Source organism: Mytilus trossulus, chromosome 1 (assembly GCF_036588685.1).
Source record: "Mytilus trossulus isolate FHL-02 chromosome 1, PNRI_Mtr1.1.1.hap1, whole genome shotgun sequence".
Lineage (NCBI taxonomy): Eukaryota > Metazoa > Mollusca > Bivalvia > Mytilida > Mytilidae > Mytilus > Mytilus trossulus.
The window spans coordinates 45560572-45578006 of NC_086373.1; the positions used below are offsets into that span (position 1 = coordinate 45560572).

The following is a 17435-nucleotide window of genomic DNA, read 5'->3' on the forward strand; positions in this document are numbered from 1 at the left end:
AGTGATATAATACAATGTATTTTCATTTGCAAGTCTCATTTCTATGGAAAATAAATGGCCACACCCCTTTGTCATAGTTCATAAACTTTAACATAGTTCTAAGTTAATGTTTGTGTTTAGTTTGATTAGTTTAAACATATTTATTTATAGTGGATTGGGAAACAAGTTTTACAATATATATTAATCCCTTTCCACTTTGCGGGTGTGAGTGCTGCCTTGTAGCGGCATTAGTCTGCTATTTTTCGAAATCTACAAGGTAGTCTTTAACGTACAAGAGATATGGCTCTCCCTTAACACGGGTCAGCCGTTTATCGCCTCCTTCCGACGGACTATCATCGTTTCCTCCAGACCATACTCGCAAATGGTGTCAAGGGAGAGCCGAAAATTCAGTTCCTGAAATTTTCATCCCAGACGGGAATCGAACCAGGAACCTGTGTTAGTAGTCCGATGCACTAACCACTAGATTGAAGGGAACAACTTATAAAAAGTCAATGTTACATGCATTTGGTATGCAGCTGTAAAAGCATTTTCACATCTCATTTTATGGATATTTTTTACCTTGTACCTTCAGTCATGGTATATATCGACTGAATATTTTGCATAATTTACATGTACGTGGGAATAAACGGAGATTAATCAATAAAAAAAAAATAGATCATCATGATCATTATCTATATATTATAAATTTTGTCATTTCATTTCATCTTTAAAGAAATAAAAATAAATGAAAAGCGCACCCGGCCGCTTTCGGTATAATTGATAATTGTTTACTCTTTATATAGCCCAATAATAGCGTATAGATTAAAGGGTATGAAAAAGTTAATGGCCTGTTGATTTCTATTAATATTATCTAATAAACCACTTAAAACAGATATGTAGATTAGTGAAATGATGTCAGATGGTGATAAATGTTGGCCTGTGCTACATGTATCTATAGAGAAACTTGTGCATAGAGATAATTTTGCAATTTGCTAATTTTCCTCGATTACAAAAAACTTCGATCTCCTTTTCAGTTCTTTTCGGTTCTTTTCTGTAAATCGTCGCTCTTTTCTGTAAGTCGTCGAACCCAAACGTATTGCAATTTAATTCAACATTTGCAATATTAAAATAACAAAAAGGTGAGACCTACATCTCTGTGTTGACAGTTATGGGCTGGTGCCTTCAATCTAGTCTAACTGCCACACTCTGTATGCATCTGTCCCAGGATAAAAACCTGAAATTCATGCATATGGTCGTTTTGTGGGTTGTATTGTTTTGGCTGTACATCATTTTTTTGCCCTCATTATTCTGTACATAAACCTAGCAGTTATGTTTCCGTGAATCGTCTAAATAGTTTCACAGTTATCAATTTGGAGCCTTTAATAGCTGACTATGCAGTTAGGGTTAAACTATTGAAGGCTCGAATGTATTTTTGTGGCTTAAGAAATACTTAATTTCGAAACTTTCCATTAAAATAGTTAATGACATGTAGAAGTACAAGTATGACAATTCATGGTAAAATATTGATACAGTTAGTATTTTATATCATATATGTTTTTACTTACCAGTCAAGGAATATCCATTATGATTTTCTCCATTACAACATTCTCATAACTCGCAACACTTGATTTTAAATATCTATTTAACCTTGATCATCTGGGTGTGGATCCTACTCAGTTTATCTTTCGGCGACAATAAAGTAAGACGTTTTCACAGTCTAGAGACTTTCTAGAGAGTCGTTGAAATCGTATATTATGTACTTTTAATATAACGTCTATTTATATTGTACGATGGCTGGAGTGTTTAGTCGCTCAATCTCTAACTAAAATGCTGAAAATATAGGTTAAGACAGAACAAATGAAACGCAAACGGGTGGAATTCTCGTGAAAAAATTGGCGAGGACAAAAAAGACTCTTCTTCTAAGAAAAAAAACCGTTTGTCAAAGACAGCAGAAATTGAAAACAAATAAACCAGTATTGAGGACATTTTTTTGAAGAAATTTGCCTTTTTCAACAAATCATGTGATAGTAAAGGTAGATCGACTGTGACAGAGGTTTCTCACTCTGGTGGCTTAGTCACGCAGAGAGAACTTAGTTCTAATAATGCCGAAGTGCAAAAGAGGTAGGGAGAGTAGTGGGGGGGAGTGAACGGTTATATCTTTGAATGCAGAATTTTGGAAGTCCTAAAATCATAAATGCTGATTTGACAATAGGTCATAAATTTCTCTACATCCAGACAGATACGAAAAAGGCTGGTTTACTTGGTATATGTTCATCAGAAAATGAAGATTCTCGTAGTAGAAGTAGCCCTTGCTGCACTCTGTATTATCTTAAATTCAACCTTGAATATTTGATCCAGGTAACTTGTTTTTATCTAACATGCTTTAATGTTGGTTTTTGTTTTCCAGAAAAATAGTACACTTGCCTCTGGGAGTATACCACATGCTATAAAGATCATATTTTTAGAAAAAGGAGTCAAAGGGTAAGCTTGAGTCTTCAATAATCTAAAGAATTACTGAAATTCGAAATATGGATTTAAACATTTTAAACAAGTGTACCCGTTGTGTTGCTCATGTTATTACAGACTCGGTTAAAAAGTTCTGGACACTAACGGGAGTGTAGTAAGGACATAAGGAACATATTCGATATCATCTGTGAAACGATTATTACATAACGGTCAACCAACTCGTGATGGCGTCCGTTAAATTTTCGAAGGGCTCTTGGTTTAATAGCTTCCTTGTGAACAGCATAGCAACCCTCTATCAAGGAAATAATGATAGGAAATACAAGCCGGGAATATCGTATCAATTAAGAGATATTTACTCCGTATGCGGGCGCTGCTGGAATGTTGCTTCATAGAAATGGAAACTCCGAAAGTTCATAATTCACCGTGTAGAACGCCACATGCGGGGTGTCGGCTATGTTTGACACGGGGTGGCAATTTCGAAGCGAAGAAAAACTGTCAAAGTAAGTTCAAGTATCAAAATTTCTTGATTTAGAATTCTTACTACCACATAATGTACTGCACGGAAGGAACTAAAACACAATCTGTTTCCTGCAAGCAAAATCAGTCATTTTCAATGCTCTGTTTTCTCAAACACCTCTCCCTAGTTTTCCGTGTTGAAGATTTTGAGGCTTCATATGCAAGTTTCTGGATATAAATCTACTTTAGACGACTCCCCTCTGTGTCATTTATATGGAATTGAATTTCTATTATGGAATTTAACCAAATACAAGCTTCATACTTAAAATTAATTGGTCATAAAAATAGTTTTTCATCAAAATATAAAGTGTCGCTCGGGGTGTCAGATTTTGCATCTCAAGGGGTAGAGGCTCCCAATAAAAAACGAAAAGAATTGAATATGAATCATGTAAATCGGTCTTTATCTGATCCTTTTTAATTCAAACACAACTGCTATATCATGATAACAAATAAAAAAAAACTGAAAGTACTTCATTTTGCCTCTTTTAAGTCATATAAGACATGTACTATTGATATCATAAATAGTTAAAAATTACTCAAGTTATTTTGATTTTAAGCTAGAAAATGATTCCCTTGCCTTTTTAGTCACTATTATGGACAGAAAAACAGTCACTGATGTGGCTCAATGCACCGAAAGATGTAGAACAATCCTAAAGTAAACCTCCAAATACGATTTTTCTGAAGACACCAACAGTCAAACTATCATTGTCATCAAAGGTTTTCATCAGGTTCTTCTCAAAAGCGCTTGTGCGTGCTATAAAATTCATTCACTACGAAATGAATTCGATTACCCTCTCGAATGAAAAACTTACCGACATCTTTATCATCAAATGACAATACTGCTTGAAGGAGACATGAAGTTGATAACACTCTATTCTCAACAATATCAAAAAGCGATTCCAAATCTTAAAAAAACTTCATATATATGGCTCATGATTTTCTATCTTTTATCCGAATGATAAAAGCAAATAAATACATTTTCGACAATATTTCTCTTGGACTTTTCTTTAGGACGGTCAGATTTATGTCAAAAACAATAACATCGGAACACTGGTATCGGGAAACAACTAAGAGGTTTTGGAAATCTGTCTACAGACTTTTTCACGTTAAATTTCTATATTTTATGAGTAGACCAAATATTATCGGATACATTACCGAACACTTGTGTAAAAGAGGGACGAAAGATACCAAAGGGACAGTCAAACTCGTAAATCTAAAACAAACTGACAACGCCATGGTTAAAAATGAAAAAGACAAACAGAAAAGCAATAGTACAAATGACACAACATAGAAAACTAAAGAATAAACAACACGAACCCCACTAAAAACTAGGGGTGATCTCAGGTGCTCCGGAAGGGTAAGCAGATCCTGCTCCACATGCGGCACCCGTCGTGTTGCTTATGTGATTACAAATCCTGTAAATAGTCTAATTCGGTAAGTCAAATTCATGAAAGGGAAAGGGATTGTAGTTACGACGTAAGGAACATATCCGATATCATTTGTGAAACGGTTATTCCATAACGGTCAACCAACTCGTGATGGCGTCCGTAAAATTTACGAAGGGATGATTTCAACTTCACCATTTGGAACTCTTGGTTTAATAGCTTCCTTGTGAGCAGTAACCCTCTATCAAGAAAATCATGATAGGAAATGCAAGCACGGGAATATCGTATCAATTGGGAGATATATACCCCGTATGCAGGTGCTGCTGGAATGTTGCTACTTAGAAATGGAAAGTTCACAATTGGAAAGCTGAAATCATCTCTTTTGTCGTAAAGTTTTGTCTTAAACCGACCCTCATTGTCAATTTCTAGATGTAAGTCAAGATATGAAGCCGACTTAACTGTATTTGTAGTATCCTTTATCTCCAATTCGATGGGATAGATGCGATCCACATAGTCACCAATTTTGAATTGTTTAGTGAAAGAGCGTCATCTATATAGCGGAGAGTAGAGTTAAAGGATATTTCTTACTGCTTATCTTTCTTCCTAAGAAGTTCCTGCATGAAGTCAGCCTCATAATAATAAAGAAACAAGTCAGCAAGTAGAAGGGCAGCGCGGAATGGGCGATCTCCAAGATGCAGGAATTAATGATGTAGTTCCAAATTAAAAGATACTAGCATACCTTATCACAATAGACATTGATATCCCAAAGAATTACTTCATCGCCATGGACCTTGATATCCCAAAGTGTGACCTCTGCTTTAGATATCTTGGTTCTAGTGTTCTCCAGGCATTCTTTATCCTGTATTGAATATGTTAGGTAACCAAAAAAAAATATGAGTTGATGATATGTACTGACGGTTTTAAAGATGGAAAAAATTCAAGGAAAGAAAAACACCAATAGAAGCCCAAATGAATACAAAGCAAACAACTATTGGGTATAGACTTTTTCTTTGTAAAAGACCCAAGAGGCACTTTAAGATTTAGGTCTACGGTTGAAAGACCGTAAAGAGCTCACCAACCGCCAAAACTTTGGTCTTCAAAAGTTTGAAGGAAGGCAGGTGACAATTGGCATCAATCGAGATTTGTGTTTGTGGTCCGTGGTTCATTGTTTAAGCTAACGAAACTTGGTGGAAATTGCCTTTCTTGTATCAACTAAAGTTCTTTCTAGTGCCAATAACCCTGTGTTCATGAAAGCACAGTAGACATCTTGTATCAAAGAAACCATGTCAGCCTCTTGGAACATGATGAAATGTTTCAATTTTAGAACCAAGATATCTTAAACAGAGGACAGACTTTAAATTTCTTAGTATCAAGGTCCATGGCGATGAAGTCTGATAGTTTCTTTTGACCGCAAAACTTATTTCTTCGTCTAGGGGGTCGGCCATTCTGCGCTCACATTGGCTTTCTGTATTGTGTTCAACACTTTTTGGTCAAACTAATAAATTTACCATTTGGATAAAAGATAGAAAATTAGCAGCCAAATTGATTTTTTTCAAGATTTTGAATCGCTATTTTTGAAATATTTCATGTCTCCTTGAAGATGTATTGCCATTTGATGATAACGATGGCGGTGAGTGTTTCATTGATAAGAGTAACGGAATTCGTTTTGGAGAGAAGGCTTTTTGTAGTGTGCACGTGCGTTTTCAAGAGGAGCCTGAGGATGAACTTTGATGGATTATGCCTCTTGGTGGCTTCGTGACTCTTTTCTGACCATGATAGTAACTTTAAAGGAACAGAAATCAGTTCTCAGTGGTAAAAAAATATTTTGAGTCATTTTTTACTATCTATGAAATCAATAGTACATGTCTTATATAACTAATATACAGACAAAATGAAGTACTTTTTTTTTAATATGTTATCATAATAAAGAAGTTATGTTTGAATTAAAAAGGATCAGACAAAAGACCGATTAACATGATTCATATGCAAATCTATTCGTTTTTTATTGGAAGCCTCCACCCCTTGAGATGCAAAATCTGACACCCCAAGCGACACTTTATATTTTGATAAATAACTAGTTTTAAAATCAATTAATTTTAAGTATAAAGCTGGTATTTGGTTAAATTCCATAATAGCAATTCAATTCCATATAAATGACGCAGAGGGGAGTCGTCTAAAGTAGATTTTTATCCAGAAATTTGCATATGAAGCCTCAAAATCTGCAACACGGAAAACTAGGGAGAGGTGTTTGAGAAAACAGAGCATTGAAAATGACTGATTTTGCTTGCAGGAAATAGATTGTGTTTAAGTTCCTTCCGTGCAGTATATAATATGGTAATAATAATTCGAAATAAAGAAATTTTGATAATTGAACTTACTTTGACAGTTTTTCTTCGCTTCGAAATTGCCACCCCGTGTCAAACATAGCCGACACCCCGCATGTGGCGTTCTACACGGTGATAATTGGGAAGCTGAAATCATCTCTTTTGTCGTATATTGGTATTACGTCGTCGTCGTCGTCAGCGTCGTCTGAAGACGGATGGTTTCCGGATAATAACTAAGTATAATTTAGTAAATAGAAATCAATAAAATTTTAACGCAATTTTAATAACCAATAAAGGGAGGTTATGATTGGTTTTTTTGGGGTTATGGTCCCTACTGTTTAGGAATTAGGGGCAAAAAAAAGGGGCCCAGAAAAGCATTTTTGTAGTTTTCAGAACATAACGTGTGTTGAAGTGTATGCACCCCTCTGAAAGTATACCACAAGTTTCCATACAATAGAGGGATGGTTAGGATTGACCTTGGAGGGTTATGGCTTAAACCATTAAGGAATTGGAGGCAAAAAAGAAGGAAAAACAATTTTTTGGGGGGTTAAAGGACTATTTAGACAATTTAAAAGCAGTCTAAGGGAGTCTAAAATCAAATCTCAATTTAAAATAACAATATTTGATTACCTCCCTTACACTGCTTGTAAGTTATGTATTAAAAGATGATGATTGTCTTGTGGTGATTAGCTGTCAATTGATTTGTAAAAGGAACTATTAATTAATATTAATTTTAGCCATGACTTTGTATGTCCACTTATATTTTAAGACTTGTATGATGTATTTAAAGGGTTATTATGGTTGCAAACTTTATTAAAATTTGAATTTATATTATGACTATAACTTGAGGGAATGAATTTTATTTAAGGGAAAGGGGAGGTGAAACAAATTGGTGGGTTGGGGTGTAATAAGAATTTGTGGTTGTGGGACATTATTTTCTCATTTCAGATCTGAACAATTAAAAAGAAAATGTCTTCAAATATATTTTTTTTTTTGGGGGGGAGGGGCTAATATTGAACAGGATATTGTATTGCACAAAAGCTAAAAACGTTTTATTTAGGGGGAGGGATCAATTCGCAACAGCATACTGTATTGCACAAAAGCAAAAATTTGAATATAAATCCAAATCATATAACCATTTTTTAAGTTCTTTGACTACAGCTATTCTGTGGCAAAAACCTATTATGCCTGAAACATTTAATTATAATCCAAATTCAAACCTTTATCAAGCGTGAATATTGTGTCCATTTTGGCCCCAACATTTCGGGGTTGTACATCTGCAGTCCTATCTAGCTGCGCTCAGCGAAGCAGTTTTATTTTAATTTGGTTATAATTTTGTTGTTAGGGAGCCTTCATTTGAGTTTAAGGGAGGGAAGTATAAAATTTGAAAAAGGACAGGAGTTTTTAGGAGACAAAAGACAGGATGTGACACTTTGCCAAAAAAAGTAGATTAAACCAATAAAAAAGGCAGGACAGAATAGAGTAAAAACTTAAAGGCAGGACAGAGAATACAATTACAAAAAATGCAGGACAAAATCCTTCATCTTAGCTCTTCCATAATCAAATTGTAGCTTCCTTATGCGTATTTTCTTTCTGTTGATATTAACACTAGTCAGATTGTCTACCGTCTCCTGTTTGTCTAAAACAAAAATTGATAATAGAGTCAGGCTGTGGATTTATATAAGAATACTCAGAGTTCTTATTGGAGTTATTCTGATGATACATTAGACTACACGAAGTCATTTCTCATTCGTTTGCCCATTTATCTTTTCTCAGAGTAATGCAGATATCTCGCATAACTAACGACGCATGCTGTTTTTCTCCTTCAATAATGATTCAAAAAGTTGCATTAGATGCAATCAGAAATTATTATCTTTGATTTTTTTTCTTTTCAGATTTTTTGCTGGGATCATTCCAAGAGTAATATGGATATCTATAGGTGGTGCTATATTCCTTGGTGTTTATGAAAAAGTTAAATTGATTTGTAATAAACATTTTACTGAAGAAGGATATTTATAACGAACAGTCAAGTCCGCGTTTTATCTTGTGACAAGAGAAAAGCAGTCTGTAATTTATCTCTATTTTGCGAGTATAATTTAGAGTTCATATTTCTAACCAATAATTAGATTATTTTCGGTTTGATGTAGAAAAATGATATAGGTATATATGTTACAGTACTAATTGAAACTAAGTAGTATCCAGTATCCTCCTAGTAGAAATTGAAAAAATCAGATTTGTACGGGGGTGGGGGGGGGGGGGGGGATTGTGGATGTAATAAATTCTAGTAGTATCAAGGATATTACTAAAACTATAGCTTAATATTATAATTCTGGATATTACTTGATTTATGCATACTATTGGACTTGAGCTAGTTCCCCATTCATATAAATCTGACTGACCACGTAACTGGTGACCTAAACATTGACAGTGACACTTTTCTGCGAAATTTGTTATCCAAATTGCCGAAATATCGTGAGCTTAAATCCATCAACTAAAAACACAATTTAAGAATACTGATGGATTCAGTCGAGGATTATGTTATGCAATGGGTTAGACGTGAGAAAGAAATCCGAATGGATTAAGTCTGTGATGATAAGAGTCCTCTCGACAGTCAGACGACAATCTAGTCCGACGATTCAATAGTCCGACAGCTCAATAGTTCGACAGTTCGATAATCCGACAGTGGGATACAGTATTGTACAATTCGAGGTTTTAAAGGGGCACTAGCTATGAGATATATGAAAAATCTAACGTATTATTTTTTTGGCTCAATCATTAATGAAATTCAAAAAGTGAAATAATAATTCGCTTTTAGCAGCCAGTATGGTTCAATTTTGTCAAAATAAGCTAAAAAAAACATTGATTATGAATTGTGAAAAATTCGACCTCATTAAATCCGTTTTCATGTGACCTTCACTTGAAAACCCATTAGCTTGAGATGGATAACACGTGAATTGTATGTGTAAAGTTATTTAAAGGAAAAGAATGTCAACATAGAAAGTGAAACAAAGGTAAATCATTTGATTGACTGATTCGATCCACAAAAATCTTTCTTATACAGGTAAAAACTATGATAAAGATTTATATTTCACCTATAATATGAAATTAAATAGACCTTAAAAAAAAACAGCACGAGTCTGCTTAATCTATTTATATCTATATTTATGCTTTCATCGCTTATATGGTCATCGGATGACTTTAGAGGTCAACTAGATAGTTAATTAGATGGCGTCTTGACTAAGATACACACGAAACGAAGCTACGTATTTTCATGCCCGTATCCTGTTAATTGTTTATTTTATACTTTTAATAGTTTAAATATGTTTATATTTTTATAAATCAGATATGAGAATCTGATTAAAATCGGTGAACATGAATTTGACAGCTAGTGCCCCTTTAAATATTCTTATATTTGACTGTCCATCACACTTAGAGTGTGCTCTGACATTCAACCAATCTAAATTTGTCTTAGCTATTTATCTTGTCATTTGCCACTATGATCCGGCGTAAAATTTACTATTTATAAACACGTGTTAATGCGATAAACCAAACATCAAGTGTACAGTTTCATTTGAACTTCTGCAATTTTTAAAACTATTTAAACCTTTAAGTTCAAAGTAAAGGACTAAAGCATTTTCCCCCACCTTATATTCATAGACGTACTGTTGCAGTTCAATCTTAAAAGTCAATCAAGCATGTAATGACTTTATTATTATCATTACATAGTGCTTTTAACTTTTCCCATCACTTTGCGTCCGTCGTCCGTCGTCGTTAACTTTTACAAAAATCTTCTCCTCTGAAACTACTGGGCCAAATTAAACAAAACATGACCACAATCATCATTGGGGTATCTAGTTTAAAAAATGTGTCCGGTGACCCGGCCAACCAACCAAGATGGCCGCCATGGCTAAAAATAGAACATAGGGGTAAAATGCAATTTTTGGCTTATAACTCAAAAACCAAAGAATTTATTGCAAATCTGACAAGGAGTAAAATTGTTAATCAGGTCAAGATCTATCTACCCTGAAATTTTCAATTTTCAGATAAATCGGACAACCCGTTGCTGGGTTGCTACCCCTGAATTGGTAATATTAAGGAATTTTTTCTGTTTTTTGTTATTATCTTGAATATTATTATAGATAGAGGTTAACTGTTAACAGCAATAATGTTCAGCAAAGTAAGATTTACAAATAAGTCAACATGACCGAAATGGTCAATTGACCCCCTAAGGAGTTATTGTCCTTTATAGTCAATTTTTAACAATTTTCATAAAATTGGTAAATTTTTACTAATACTTTCCACTGAAACTACTGGGCCAAGTTCATTATAGATAGAGATAATTGTAAGCAGCAAGAATGTTCAGTAAAGTGAGATGTACAAACACATCACCATCACTATAACACAATTTTGTCATGAATCCATCTGCTTCCTTTGTTTAATATTCACATAGACCAAGGTGAGCGACACAGGCTCTTTAGAGCCTCTAGTTAAATAAAGATAAAACCAAAAACTCAGATTAATCATAAATTGCATACAATCAAACACCAAAAAAACTGTCAACAAAATGTATATAAATATTTTTATAACCTCTCAATTTTTTGTTCTGGCTACGTTGTCTAATACAGATGCACGTAATAAACCTAATACTACGAATAATTTTCTGCATACAATCTTAATAAAGGTGGAACTTCTATTGTTTCCCACTTAACAAAGCAGAGTAATTACACAATTTGAAATGTATTCTCCTTTTATTCAGATACTAACAAAATTCAAACAATACTTCTTCATGGTTGTAAAAATTCTTCATGTATAGGAATCTGTTATTTAAGGGACTTAAAATTGCAATTTGAATTTACTTGTAGTCAGAATACCAGGGGAAAATTGTCGTTAAGAACAAAACTTTTTTAAAAATTCTTTCAGTTTAAAAAAAAAACTACTATGTGAGTGCAGATTTGAAACCTCATAGCTGAAGAAAAAAATGATGATGCCAGTATAGCGATTCGGCGATATAAACGGACGGACAGAACCAAAATGCATGAATTTCAAACTTTTAATGTGTAAAAAGAAGGTGCTGTGTGTTCCCCAGCTGACTTAGGCCCTTGGCTCCTCCGGGGAGCATAGGCCATTGACGATCTCCCTCCATCTAACTCGATTTAGCGCCAGATTTTCTAAAGTGTTCCATTTGTATCATTGCTGCTTTATTTCAAATTATGTGTCCCTGTGCCAGGTGTTTCTTGGTCGTCCTGTTTCTTTTTCCTTGTGTGTTCCACTTAAGTGTCTGCCTTGATGATTTTCGCAGTGTGTGGCCTATCCTTACCCATTTTCTTTTCTTGATTTTGATGTCAATAGGTTCTTGTTCAGCTCATTTCCATAGGTCTTTATTTCATATTTTGTCAAACCATCTGATGTTCATGATTCTCCTAAGACAGAAGTTGATGAACCTTTGGTGTCTATACAACATTGTTTTAGTTGTTCTCCATGTCTCTGATCCATACAAGAACACTGATTTTACGTTGGAATTGAAAATTTTCATTTTTGTGCTTCCTAAGTTCTTGGCACTCCATACTTTCCCTAGAATGTTAAAGATGGCTCTGGCTTTGTTGATTCTTGCTTTAACATCAGCGTCTGTACCACCCCTTCTATGTTGACAATACTTCCTAGATAAGTAAAGTTTTCTAGTTCTTCTATGTTGGTGTTGTTCATCTTTATTTTATGTTTACTTTTGGTATTGATCTTCATTATCTGGTCTATGCATGATCGGTCTTTCCTAAATCCTGCTTGCTGTTCTCGGATTTTTCACCTACAGCCTTAAGAAGTCGTGTAAGGAGGATTATATTTATTACCTTTGCTTCCACTGATAGTAATTCAATGGCACTGTATTACTTTCGTAGAAATGTCAGTATATTTCTTTTTTCCAAATTGACATCTTTGGTATGTTGAAAGTTCACATGAAAAGTTGTTATATAAAGGTCTCTGCAATCCCTTGTCCATTGCATCTCAGAAATGGCTGCTAGTCTCAAAGTTCTTTTCTTCTGGTTTTAGATAAGTTGATTCTGCTGCTAGATAACATTTATGATAACATTTATGTACGTTTCGGCGATAAATTGTATCGTCAGGTAGTAAGTATTCCTATGGGCACTAACTGTGTCCCTTTAATAGCAGATTTATTTCTATATTGCTATGAATCTCAGTTTATTACCAAACTCAGTAAAGACCCATCATTGGTATATTTGGTTGATACATTTAAAAAATACCTACCGTTATCTGGATGATGTTTTTTCATTGAATAATCAAGAGTTCTCTAAATATACTTCCGAAATTTACCCAAAAGAACTTACTTTAACTAAATCTAACATAAACAGCAGCAGTTGTCCTTTTCTAGATTTAGACATTTCAATTTCTAACGGGAAACTACATACTAAAATTTACGACAAAAGACGATTTTTCATTTCCTATTGTTAATTTTCCTTTTTTAGACGGCGATGTGCCTTTGGCTCCATCATACGGTGTTTACATATCCCGACTCGTTCGGTATGCCCGTGTGTGTTCTGATGTCAAAGATTTTAACGAACGTAATCAATGCATCACTGGGAAATTATTGTGTCGGGGATTTCGATACCATAAATTACTTAAAACTTTTGCTAAATTCTTCATTTTATAGATACAAAGATTTGATTAGTAAATTTGGCTGTACCTGTAGAAAACTTATTAAAAATGGTATTTCACATCCTAAATTTTACGGTAATATTGTACTTAAAGCGAGGAAATCACTATGTGATCCGTGTAAACTCATCGAACCTTTAAACGAACTTATAAGTAAGGGTTACCGTACCAATATTGTAATTAGATCTCTGAATATAGTTTACATTGGCACTAATATCGATTTTGTCATTAGCAAATTAAAACATAACTAAATTGTATCTTCTTTAGAGGCGGGATGTATAGAGACACACACACGTTAATTTTTATACGACCGCAAAAATTGAAATTTTTTTGGTCGTATATTGGTATCACGTCGGCGTCGTCGTCGTCCGAATACTTTTAGTTTTCGCACTCTAACTTTAGTAAAAGTAAATAGAAATCTATGAAATTTTAACACAAGGTTTATGACCACAAAAGGAAGGTTGGGATTAATTTTGGGAGCTTTGGTCCCAACATTTTAGGAATTAGGGGCCAAAAAGGGCCCAAATAAGCATTTTCGTGGTTTTCGCACTATAACTTTAGTTTAAGTAAATAGAAATCTATGAAATTTTGACACAAGGTTTATGACCACAAAAGGAAGGTTGGGATTGATTTTGGGAGTTTTGGTTCCAACAGTTTAGGAATTAGGGGCCAAAAAGGGCCCAAATAAGCATTATTCTTGGTTTTCGCACAATAACTTTAGTATAAGCAAATAGAAATCAATGAAATTTAAACACAAGGTTTAAGGAAGGTTGGCATTGATTTTGGGAGTTTAGGTCCCAACAGTTTAGGAATAAGGGGCCCAAAGGATCCAAAATTGAACTTTGTTTGATTTCATCAAAAAATGAATAATTGGGGTTCTTTGATATGCCGAATCTAACTGTGTATGTAGATTCTTAATTTTTGGTCCCGTTTTCAAATTGGTCTACATTAAGGTCCAAAGGGTCCAAAATTAAACTTAGTTTGATTTTAACAAAAAGTTAATCCTTGGGGTTCTTTGATATGCTGAATCTAAAAATGTACTTAAATTTTTGATTATTGGCCCAGTTTTCAAGTTGGTCCAAATCGGGGTCCAAAATTAAACTTTGTTTGATTTCATCAAGAATTGAATAATTGGGGTTCTTTGATATGCCAAATCTAACTGTGTATGTAGATTCTTAATTCTTGGTCCCGTTTTCAAATTGGTCAACATTAAAGTCCAAAGGGTCCAAAATGACACTAAGTTTGATTTTAACAAAGATTGAATTCTTGGGCTTTTTTTGATAAGCTGAATCTAAACATGTACTTAGATTTTTGATTATGGGCCCAGTTTTCAAGTTGGTTCAAATCAGGATCCAAAATTATTATATTAAGTATTGTGCAATAGCAAGAAATTTTCAATTGCACAGAATTGCAATAGCAAGAAATCTTCAATTGCACAGTATTGTGCAATAGCAAGAAATTTTCAATTGCACAGTATTGCACAATAGCCAGAAATCTTCAATTGCACAGTATTGTGCAATAGCAAATATTTTCAATTGCACAGTATTGCGCAATAGCAAGAAATTTTCAATTGGAGTTATCTTTCTTTGTCCAGAATTGTAGTTGAATCAACTTAAATCATTGTTTTATACAATATACAATGTATATTCACTTTTACTACCAACTGATGAATTAAAACAATCTTTACCAATCAGTGATAACAAGCACTTTATTTTACATTTTAAATTTTATGATGTATTTAAATGAGTAGTTATTGTTACAAACTCCATTAGAAATTTGAATTGAGATCAGTTTTGGAAAAAGGGAAAGGAGGATGGGGAAAAAAAGGGGGGGGTAAATTTTTCTCATTTCAGATTTCATAAATAAAAAGAAAATGTGTTCAAACATTTTTTTGAGAGGATTAATATTCAACAGCATAGTGAATTGCTCAAAGGCAAAAAAAAATATTTTAACTTCATTAGACCACATTCATTCTGTGTCAGAAACCTATGATGTGTCAAATATTTAATCACCATCCAAATTTAGAGCTGAATCCAGCTTGAATGTTGTGTCCATACTTGCCTCAACCTCTGCGGTCGTATAAAGCTGCGCCCTGCGGAGCATCTGGTTATCTTTAGAGAAGTCGCTCCTCACTATCCTACTACCTGTCGATAAATTTATTTTTGCTATTGCACAAGTCATGTCTTCTCTGACTGTTCATGACGTTAAAATACTAAATCCCTGGGATGTGTTTTAGTTGATTTTAGTCTTTGATGCATGATTTTTTATTATTAATTGTTTTTGGCTTTTAACTAGCTGTCAGTAACTGCGAGTACTGTACTCTCAACGTATTTTCTTGTTAATTCGACCTGTTGATACTTTTTATAATGTTTTTTTGTTATTTTATATTAATATGGATCTTGTCTATATACCAGCTTTGATTATTTGGAATATCTACTAATTTTCACTTCTTCGTACTACATTTGTATGAACATCAAGATTATTCTCCTTACACCTGTACAGGGAAGTTTTAGCTAGCTCTAATTGTATAGTGTTATTGTTGATATTCACCCCAATTTGTATCTAGTGCAGAACTTTCTTGGTATTCCTAATTATTTGAAGAATTTTATAAACATAAGTAGTATACCTAAAACGACAAAGTTATTTTTCATTTACCTGTAGATATTATTAAAACCGGCTTTTTTTTCAAAAGTGATTATTTTCGAAGGGTTAAATATTTCGCGGTGGTGTCTTGCCATGGCTTTGTTTGGACTTGTTTGTTTGCTTTTTGGCATTGAATGTTTGTCCCTAATATTTAATTAACTGTGCATTTGCATTCAGGTGTCGCAGATCAAATTTATTCGTTCATAGTGTGTTAATTTACGTTTTTAGCTCACCTGACCTGAAAGGTCAAGTGAGCTTTTCTCATCACTTGGCGTCCGTCGTCCGTAGTCCGTCGTCTGGAAAATTTTACAAAAATCTTCTCCTCTGAAACTACTGAGCCAAAATTAACCAAACTTGGCCAGAATCACCCTTGGGGTATCTTGTTTAAAAAATGTGTCCGATGACCTGGCCATTAAACCAAGATGGCCGCCATGGCTAAAAATAGAACACAGGGGTAAAATGTATATTTTGGCTTATATCTTTGAAACCAAAGCATTTAATGCAAATCTAGCAGGGGCAAAATTGTTGATCAGGTCAATATATATCTGCCCTGAAATTTTCAAACGAATCGGACAACCTGTTGTTGGGTTGCTGCCCCTGAATTGATTATTTTAAGGAAATTTTGCAGTTTTTGGTTATTATCTTGAATACTATTATAGATAGAGAGAAACTGTAAACAGCAATAATGTTCAGCAAAGTAAGATCTATAAATAAGTCAACCTGACCAAAATTGTCAGAGGACCCCTTAAGGAGTTATTGCCCTTTATAATCAATATTGAAACACTTTTCGTCATTTTTGTAACTTGTACAAAAAATCTTCTTTTCTCAAACTATGGGCCAAATTTAACCACGTTGCCAGAAACTCTTTAATATTGAAACTTTGAAAGTGTGAATTCGGAGATTTTAAAGTAACTCAAAGAGAAAGAATCGGCATGAGTCATCACATAATGTATATTGTGCGATAATGTCCAAGTTTACCCGTAATACGAAACAACGCAAGTGGACACTTTAAAATTCAAAATAAACATTCCTAGAGCTGTTAATATCTGTTTCACTTGTTCTCTTGTGAAGAGTTGTCTCATTGGCATGTATACCACCTCTTTTTTTATAGTCGAGCCTGCGACTTTTGTCGCAGAAAGCTCGACATAGGGATAGTGAACCGGCGGCGGTGTTAGCTCACTTCTTAAAAGCTTTATATTTTAGTTGGTGGAAGACTGGATGCTTCATACTTTGTATATGGATGCCTCAGTCACATGTTCAATGTCCTTGACATCATTTTCATGGTTCAGTGACCACTTGAAAAAAAGATTATTTTTTTTTGTAAGGTTAAATTCTCTCTTATTATAAGTAATAGGATAACTATATTTGGTATGTGCATACCTTGCAAGGTCCTCATGCCCGTCTGACAGTTTTCACTTGACCTCGACCTCATTTCATGGATCAGTGAACAAGGTTAAGT

General features: G+C 34.1%; 1 protein-coding gene across 8 annotated transcripts in view; it reads left to right on the top strand.

Moving 5' to 3' along the window:
* Positions 1–8908, top strand: part of LOC134725519 (mitochondrial S-adenosylmethionine carrier protein-like) — a 77109-nt gene extending 68201 nt beyond the window's left edge. For all 8 annotated transcript variants that reach the window (XM_063589434.1, XM_063589426.1, XM_063589398.1 and 5 more), the window contains 2 exons: positions 2387–2460; positions 8566–8908. In XM_063589434.1, the coding sequence (XP_063445504.1) occupies positions 2387–2460; positions 8566–8689 (198 nt within the window). In that variant the 3' untranslated portion in view covers positions 8690–8908. The remainder of the gene's footprint in view (positions 1–2386; positions 2461–8565) is intronic.
* The last annotated feature ends 8527 nt before the right edge of the window (positions 8909–17435 follow it).